General features: G+C 36.7%; 1 protein-coding gene across 1 annotated transcript in view; it reads right to left on the reverse strand.

Annotated features, from left to right (window-relative positions):
* The window catches only part of LOC122263144 (ribosomal RNA small subunit methyltransferase NEP1), an 8,910-nt gene extending 904 nt beyond the window's left edge, over positions 1-8,006 (reverse strand). Inside the window, exons 1-3 of the mRNA XM_043031485.2 lie at positions 7,711-8,006; positions 3,954-4,106; positions 2,884-2,974 (exon numbers count right to left, since the gene is read on the reverse strand). Of these exons, the coding sequence (XP_042887419.2) occupies positions 2,884-2,974; positions 3,954-4,106; positions 7,711-7,887 (421 nt within the window). The 5' untranslated portion in view covers positions 7,888-8,006. The remainder of the gene's footprint in view (positions 1-2,883; positions 2,975-3,953; positions 4,107-7,710) is intronic.
* Between the last annotated feature and the right edge of the window lie 1,994 nt (positions 8,007-10,000).

Raw genomic sequence — 10,000 nt, forward strand, 5'->3', positions numbered from 1 at the left:
AACAAATTGCTTTTTGTGACCTTATACTAGAAAATCTATTTGATTTCTCATCCTTTTTTTCTATTAACTTTTCTCCATAAGCTCCATATGAGGTATCATAGGGGAAAAAACAGCTTTTATATTATGGTTATACCATGTTCAAAATAATAAAAATGAAAATATCTTTTTCTTTTTTATGTCTACATCCATTTTTTTTTTTTCATAGAAAATAAATAAAGAATACATAAAAATACATGATATATATGTAAACATATTTACATTATCTTACGAGTTGCTGCTATTTTGAAGTGTAGCATGATATGGACTGAAACAAGTAGCACACAGTGCTACATATACTTGCAAACATTGTGGTTTCTCTGTAATGCTTGCACCATTGGTACTTCCCTCCCAGGTTCATCCAAAGGGTATGAGCAGGATTGGATCTGCCTCGTGAGTCTGAAGCTGAGTGGGGAGAGATCGCACTGGTGTCCCAGCACGATCAGGGGTAATACCTCTCCTCCACTCCATCATCCTCGTCAGGTGCTGGAGCAACTGTGCAATGAGCTGGATGCGGAAGTCCAGCTGAATCATCTTGCCTCCTAGCCACCTATGCACTGCATGTGCATTCACAATGGCCATATTGAGCAGATTATAGAAAATCTTGATAAACCACTTATTTGTTTTCCTGGTTGCATGGTAAGACTGGGCCAGCTGGTCACTGGTGTTGACCCCCTTCATCCTGTAATAATCGATGGCACAGAGGGGTTTCGTTTTTACCTCCCCTCTTCTGTTGGGAGGGAGGTTGATCATTTTGTCCCCTTTGTGCATGGTGTACAAAATATTTATTTGTTTCTTATCCATCCATTCCATTGACAGCAATCCTGCTCTAGATGTCCTTACATCGATGTTACCCTTTCACTGAGAGGTCTTTCAGCATGAATTTTCTATTTAGCCTCACAGTGCCAACAGCCTCTGTTTTCAGGACTGAGAGTCAGGGAAGAATACCAGTTGTCAAGGTACAACTGATACCCCTACTCAAACAGGCCTGCTTCATGCGTCAGATCAAAAACCACCTTGATGCTTGCGGAGACCTCACTCCTGTCCTGCTTCATGTAAATCTTGAAGTCTGAGGTGTATCCTATTACTTCCACATAATCATATACCTTCATACCGAATGGGCGCTCTTTGATGGATTATATTGTACAGCATAGTGACGTCCTCTGTAAGCCCACAGCAATTCATCAACAGTGACCTTCCTCTCCAGGGTGAAAACTTCCTTGATGAAGCTCTGCAATATGTCTATAAACATCAACAAATCATAGCAATCTTTGATCATGGTCTCATGGAAGATTGGACTATTCACAATGGGATTCTCAGACCAGTAGAATCTATATGTCGGTCGGGGCTGAATTCCCCCAAGAAGACGCAAAGCTACATATCTCTGCAACTCCAGACTTTCATATGAGAGGATGGGTTGGGCAGGTGCTGCTGGGCATAAAGGATAATTTGCGTCTTCATCGTCTCCCACAGCTCAGGGGGAAGAGGCAGTTGAGGATTTCCTTGAGTGTTGAGTCCTCCTCAAGGCTAAGTTCATCCTTTAGTCCAGGAGAGCTGCTAAAGCCATGGCGACGTGGCCTATTCTCCTTCATGAACCAACCTTCCATCCCTGGGAATTAGGGCCAGAGTCTATCGAAGTGTTGTGGAAGTCCAGTATCACGAGCATGCAATACAGTCAGAATGCGAGGCATGTTCAAGGAAGAGGTCTGGCTAAGAGTAATTAAATTCAAAAGGTAAGGTCATAAGTCACCTCATCATTGCCATATTTTTAGCTGGCCCCATTTGTATAATTGCTTCTGGCCTCGTTTCCGGAAGAAGGATTGTTATGGGGGAGGAGCAATGAGGGATCTCCTCAAGAACAAATCTCCATCACCTTCATAGCTGACTTTGTTTGTAAAGATGGAAAAAATGACTTAGTAACATTCTTTTCATGAATTTGTCTTGCATAATAGTCATCATACTTTTGTATAATTATCTTTATAAGACCATATAAAGCCTCATTACATTGGATTCTCTAAAACTGAATTAAAAAAAACTTGAAACGTAAGTAAGAAAGTCCGTAGATTCAATGTTTTCTTTTATAAAATTTTAGGAACAAATGTAAAACACAGAATAATTTTAGGTCTGGCTGAGAATGATTAGAATCATCAGGTAAATTTATAGATCAGCTTGTCATCACCACCTTTTAAGCTAGCCTCATTTGCATTATTTTATCCAGCCTCATTTCCAGAACAAGGTGGGGGGTGGATAGGGGGAAGTGGGGGCTGAGGGATGGGGGGGGGTAGGAGGGGGGATGGGTGGAAGGATGGTGGGAGATGGGGGAAAGGGGATCTCAAGACCAATCACCATCACTTTCATAACCGGCCTAGTTTCCAGAAGAAGGTGGGGGTGGGGGGTAGAAGGGAGAAGGTTGCATGGGGATTTCAAGAGTAATCACCGTCATTTTCATAGCTGGTTTCGTTTGTGAAGGAGGGGAGAGTTCCAAGGAAATACTAAGTGACACAGAGACCGTCATCTATGCATGATACCCGGAAGATCAGGAAGTAAGGGTGCCATCATCTATGCATTATGCCCCAAAGAATGGCAAGTAAAGTGCCGTGATCTATACATGACACCCAGAAGTTTTGGGTTAAGTTACATATAAAACATAAACATTAAAAATCTAAGAATAACCTGATCATATAGCATGTAGTGAGAGAGTAAATGAATATATACATTTTCAAAAATGGTGGATAGGAAGAATACATGATTGAGTTCCCTGAATGCTAGTTAAGCATCCAAGACCATCAATTAGTTATGAAACCAAAACTAAAACTTGTTCTCCCTGCTGGAGAGAAAAAGACTTACCCATTAAACCAGCAAATCTTTTGAAGGTCCTAGGTATTCTGCACTGTGGGTTCACTTCAATCAGGACATTTTTTTCTGTGTGAATATATACCTGGAAAGGAAGCCAAGAACACATTGATGAAGAAAAAGTTATAACCCTGTCAGAGATGTTTAGCCTGGACTGGGCATCTTATGATGTGTGTTTTTTGTTATTTTCTAGACTTATGGTATGAAATATGAGACTAGATATGATCTATCAGCAAAGGGATATAAATTAGCATTCAGGATAACAGGCCATCATAACTGAAGGAATATATATAGCACAAACAATAGCCATATTCCTGCTGAATGATACTCTTGAAATAATAACATAGTAATTTTAACCTTTTGAAGCTGATGCTGGAAGTGCATGTAAAAATGAACTATCCCTTATGGCTTTGTATTATTTCCTTTACACATAGAGGGCTCCACAATAACCTAGTCACAAAGGAGTCAATTATCAAACTAACCTGCCTTCACCTACTTACCCTACTTCTTGAATAATAATAATAATAATAATAATAACAATAATAATAATAATAATAATAATAATAATATTGATAATAATAATCTAAACAAATACTTTTTTCCAAAAAACTCAAGGATTGGGATAAACAAGTTATGTCAAGAAAGCCTAACAACTGACTCCTTGGTGACTAAATGCTTAACCCACTCACGACAGGGGCATTCCAGCCTTGAATGTCACAATGCCGGGGCTTTCGAGCGCTTAGGCCTATATCAATTAAATGGCTGGCACAATATTGTGCCGCCCGGCCACTGGGCTTTTGAATGAGCGGTACAGTAGTGTACCACCCGTCCAGAAAGGGTTAAGGAGTCATGTATATAAGAAAGAAAGAAAAACAAAGCGGACAGTGCCTGATGGTGCACTTACTGATGATTATATTGATTTAATTACATGACTGGTAGCTCTTTTCTCCAAAATCATAACAGTGAATAGGCCATTATTCTAAAATTACATGACATCAATCCTGTCCCTTCTGCAATACAAAAATATAAGATACAAAATAATTTGAGTGTCACTGTAAACTAACCTGAAGTTTCCCAGCTTGGTTGAGAGGTGAGTCCTGCAACATGAGGAGGCACTGGTGGAGAATGTCGGGTCGGCAGTTGGCGGGGTCCTTCTTGAACTTCTTCATCATTCCCATGTGATCATCGCAGTTTAGGAGTTCGTAGTTCTTGCCATTCTGAAATGAAACCAATGGTGTTAGCTCTTACATTTCTTTTCCTTTAATTTCTTATTTTTGTATTTACACGTTTAAAGATTCATCTATGACTACTGACGGGTGAAAGTAGCTACTGACACGGCCAAACACATGGGAATAACTCATGTATGAGATTCCAAGTATTTTAATAATCCATACTTTTCAAAGCTTTATTCACTTTTAAAAATGCATTTTCACGGCTATTCATGGGCAGATACAGAGCTGTAATTCAAATAACAATATCAAAAATTGTTACAATTTTTACTTTTTGTTACTTTTTGTTTTCACAAAAATATTTATCAGCATATTTGTGTGAATGAATACCAAGATTGTTGTTTTTTCTCATAACACTAAATCTAATACCAGTAAAAAGTATATGTCTCATATGATAAGAAATTCTATATGGGGTGTTTTGTCCAAGAATAGTATATGGTAGCATTTGAGAGAGTCCCTCCCTTAACCCATTGTGGACGGGGGTTAGATTCGCTTGCCTAGTCTCCAAGATGGGTTTTATTTCAGAGCAAGGCAGCTTGAAGTATCATAATTTGAATCTTCCCACTCTCTGTCAGTCACTCATTAAAAAACTAGAGCCATTTTTGTGTCTTATTTTTTGTGTGTTTTATTGTGTTTAGAGACTTATATATGTCATATGACAGGCTCTATCAAGGCTACAGTTGACTTGAATTGTAAAATATGATCCATATCAGCTCATTATTTTATTTATACTATGTATGATAGAAGTATTGCAGTCTTATGGGAGGGCAAAATGAAACTTCATTTTTTTTCATATTTTTGGGCTGTCATGAAAGAATACGAAACATATAACAACCAACAATGAAGATAACATGAAGAGGTAGGGAAGAGGAAGGAAACCTGTGCTTATGACTGTAAGTGCCACAGTAAAAGGTATCCCTATTGGCACAGGAGCACATTTTAGACACTGGGTATGGTTTGAGTCAACTTCCTCGTCTCTTTCTGCCTGCACATTCTTCATCTGTGGTATTTTAGAGCAAGAGGTTGTCAACTTAGTGTGTGCCATCACTCTCTAATGACAGTGCTTGCTAGAGATCATAGATGGGTACCATTCAAGGCTCTCTCTCTTACTGGTGCTAGAAGAAAGTGGTGCCATCTAGGTTTTGGAAGTTAGGTTTCCTCAATATTACGGTAATTATAGTAATTATGACTGCAATTGCCATCACTCACTCCTTACTCATAGCACAAAAAAATAGCACAATGATCCAAAATCCCCGAACGTCATGACGCCCATCGTCAGGTCAAAGCTGCTCCTGTGTCATGTATGTCACAATATCAGTCCACAATGGGTTAAGTCATTCACTTACAAATGATAATCTTACGCATGTATTTTTAAAAATTCTGAAAATATTGGCAACTGTAAAACTAGGTCAGAAACTTGGCTTTATCAAGCCATCCATGTCCATACAAATCGGGAGGCTCAATTTTTTTTTCTGAATAACTGTAAATTCAATGAGCATAGAATTTAAAACAGGAGAAGCAATCCATCCATTCTTGTTTTGTATTCTTTTGCCAATCACCCAAGTACAATATTATTTTTAAAATACCAAAAATCAGTAATTGTGGGACCAAGCCACATTGCTTTGATATTTCTTGATGCATTCATCACTTAAATTCTTAGCTCAAGTGAGAATGTTTGAGTTATAGTGGCAAAAGCAATTGCAAAATGTTAGTAAATAAAAACCGATGTATTCTTTCTTGATTCCACTCATCTCACCAGAATTACTGCTTAGCAGAGGTGAGGTTCATTAACAGTAATCAATGAAGAGTAACACTGGAATTATCAATTCTCCTTTTCATAAATTTTCCTTGAATTCATGGCACCTATATCACCATCAGGTTAGAGTTAAGATTGCCATCTCCCATTTTAACCCATTCACACCGGGGCAGTTCCGGCTTTGCGCGGTCGCAATACCGGGGTTCTCGAACGCATAAGCCTAACGCCTCGAGATTCTCGGGCGCACAAGCCGCAAGCCTCGGTTGCCCGCTCGCTCTACCCGAGCGCGCGGCTTCCCCTCATAGCGCGTCCAGGGCGTCTGACGCGAAAACCACAATACGTGCTATCACGTCAACCGGCGTGAATGGGTTAACAGAGTAAAAGGAGCATAAAATAAAAGTTGAGGCTTAGTATGAATGTGAGAGCTAATATCATCTAATAATGAATGATATGTGAAAGTTCCACATGTGTTACAGAAAGATGCAAGTATAAATACATAAGTAAGTACATAAGTATAATTAAAACTTACTCTATCCACATGATAACCATAAACCTCAGTAGAATCCAAGTTAAATACTTATAAGATACAAGCCTATCAACAACTGTGCTCTGGCAAAAAACACAACCATCCACCACATGCATCATACCAAGACAGGTCTTGTGCATTGGTGATTTATTGTCAATAAAAAATAAATAAAAAAACATTCAAGTCCACCAATTCAGTTGTAATATAAGAGGTGTAGATTTTTTGTCCTATGCAAAATGCATGGAGGCATGGCCATCACTTGATACTATACCAACATCATATCCAATGCAATATAATTACAAGAACAAATCAGACATGTTCAGAGTAGGAGCATACAAAGCCAGAAAAAAAATAAAATAAAGCCCATGCAGAATTTGCAGAACATACAAAGGTAGAGTTTCAGTATATGACATGAGAGCTCTGATGATAAACGATAAACATCTTGTAAGATTGGATAAATTGAGAATATAAAACCTAATTTATGCATATGGCATATAAAGAAATTATTTCAATTTGAAAAATAAGACTCATAATAGCTCCTTCAAGCTTCATTGCTACATAATTATTTGATTTTTTGTCCTTTTTTTCTATAACCTGATGTGCACTTGCTTGAAAATAGCCATCTGTCAAAAAGGAAGAATAAAATACTGAATGTTCAATTCATCCATAGACAGTAGCTAATGAAAAATACCCTAATTCAATAAGCCAATCACAATCAAGAAGAGTTTTATGTTGCTTAATATTTGAGACTTCATTACATCTCCTTATTTGGAGCTGTTCCAAGGGTATTATTGGATAAAGACGCAACCACCCGTAGCGAGAAAACAAACCTTTTGGCATGATGTACCTTTAATTATGACGTAACACCATAAAACCCTTATCTTCCGTGAAAGGTTTCAGATGGAAATGAGTAGCGAAACTGTACAATGCACAACGAAAACTACCAGAAAAATATCCTGTCATGCCTAGAGGGTTGGTTACGTCTTTACCCAAATTTACCATTCCAAGCATTGCCAGAAGTCCGTATCAAAGGGTAGTAATCTATGCCCTCATGATATATCAACTTCGCATAATGCAGTAACCTTTGCACTTCCCATTCTAACAAAGGCATACATACCTGCACCCCCAAACATCACAGAAGAAATCATAAATGCATAAAGGTTTATTGGTCTTCGCTTGAGCGCTAAAAAGCAATCCACAGATTCTCATAATGTGGTACTCTTCGGAACAATTACCACGTACCGTTATAAACACACATCACGTGTCATGTGAATATCTATCCAACCCTACAACCATTATGATCCTTTTACCTTCACACTCTCCAGATTGGCTCTCTCCAACACCACGATAAGACGCTGTCCGACATTCTTTACATCGAACTCATTAAACTTCTTATCTTTTATCGATGGCTCTTCCTTTATCTGTGAAACACTTTCTTCAGCTTCTTCTTCTTCTACTACTTCTCGGTGCCTTCTTTTCTTCCCCATTTTATACTATGAACTGTTTTAAAAGATCAAAGAAGAGGCTGATACGTTCGCGGAGTAAACACGACGAGTAACACGTGTTGGGCCTCGAGAGTTTGTAAACAATGTGTTCGAATGCGTTGCTTAGATTTGAATTTTTTTAAAGACAATGTTTTTGTAGATTCATGTACGTATCTAGCATACACTTGTATATTCATATATAGATAAGCAAATGCGTGTAAATATATATGATATGCAATTCTGCAGTTATATATGCAATTTTGTTAAGATTATACAAACTCGTCCGATTCTGGTGTTTTTGTTTAAATGTGGAAGGACGTCATATCTATATCTATATCTATATCTATATTTATATCTATATATTTATATGTATGTATGTATGTATGTATGTATGTATACACACACACACACACACACACACACACACACACACACAAACAGACACATATGTAGATATATAAATATATATATATCTATATATATCTATATATATATATATATGTATATATATGTATATATATATCTATATATATATCACAAATACGGCGTGGACATACACACACACACACAAACTCACACACACTATTATTAATTGCATTGTTATCATTATAATCATTATCATTATCAATAGCATTATCATCATTAAAATCATTATCATTATCAATAGCATTATTATAACTATCACTAATATTATCATAATTATCATTACTATTACTATTATTTTCGTCTAATCGTTATTATCATAATTATCATCATTGTCTTTTTAATAATTATTGTTATCATTCTTATTATTCTTACTGTCACTATCATCATCATTACCATTTTCATTGTAATTGTTATCATTACGATCATAATCATTATGGTTGGTATCATTAATATCATCTTCATTGTCATTATCATCATAATTACCGTTTCTGTCATTGTTATTATTCTTATTACTATTCTTATTCATTATTATAATGATCATTATCATTATCATGATTATCATCATTAATATTATTCAAAATTATTTTTCTTATCATTATCATTATTATTCTTATCATTATCATCATGATCATTGTTATTTTTACTATGATTATCGTTGTGATTACTTAAGATATTATTGTAGTCATTATTATGATTATTATAATTGTTATAATCATTGCTATAATCATCCTTATTATCATTATCATGATAATTACCATTTTCATCATTATCATCATTTTTGTCATCAGTACTATTACCACTGTTAGTGATATTATCATTACTATTACTATCACTAGAATTATTGTCATTATTATCATCCTTATTATTATCATTATCATCGTTGTTATTATTATTACTAGTATCATTATTATTCATTTATATAATAATGGGAAGCACAACACTAGTGTTTTACATGTTTGCAAGATATTTATATTCCATGGCATTCCATAACAGTAAGCACATGTGTTACCCACTTGTTGAAAATCATTAACTTCGTGGCCTGTGAAGCATCAGGCCTCAGGCCATGCATCTTGCACTGATACCTCCAACAACCCTCTTCGAAACTCCCCTTGCTGTTAATGCCTATGGGTTCTTCCAAATATTTTTGTTAATCTTTCGACTCTTTTTGTTGGTAAGACAAGGGCTTCGTGTGGCTCTTGTTACTCAAATCTCTCCTCCTTTCCGTGTTAAGTAAGAGGTGACCGCTGGTTCTGAATGCCCTAGATCGGCAATCTACTTTTCAGGCTCTTTCAGAAGACTTGTGTGGCTCCTGTCCCCTTCTTACAATATGTTCAAATTACCGTACAGAAATAAAAGCTAAAAGAAAGACAGAGTCACAGAACCACAGTGTACGTGACTAGGTCTTTGCTTGGTCTTCTAGAAATACAATGGGGTAAATCCTTATTATCATTAAAGTGTATTAGTGTATCTTATCTATGGGTATATCTAACTTTCACGTGAAATTATGGACGAGGAAATTTGAATGTTTCGTTTTTCCACTCATAATTCACACCTCGGCTCAAGACACACTATTTTTATGCCAATTTTGAAAAAAAAAAGAAAAAAAAGGCTCCTCCCAGATCCTGGGTTGCCGACCTTCGGCTTAGCAAGGCCTTCCTTCCTTGCACCAATATTCACGTCGACGGGAAAC

This window comes from Penaeus japonicus, unplaced genomic scaffold, assembly GCF_977035675.1.
Source record: "Penaeus japonicus unplaced genomic scaffold, GWHDUDI00000001_assembly GWHDUDI00000016, whole genome shotgun sequence".
Taxonomy (NCBI): domain Eukaryota; kingdom Metazoa; phylum Arthropoda; class Malacostraca; order Decapoda; family Penaeidae; genus Penaeus; species Penaeus japonicus.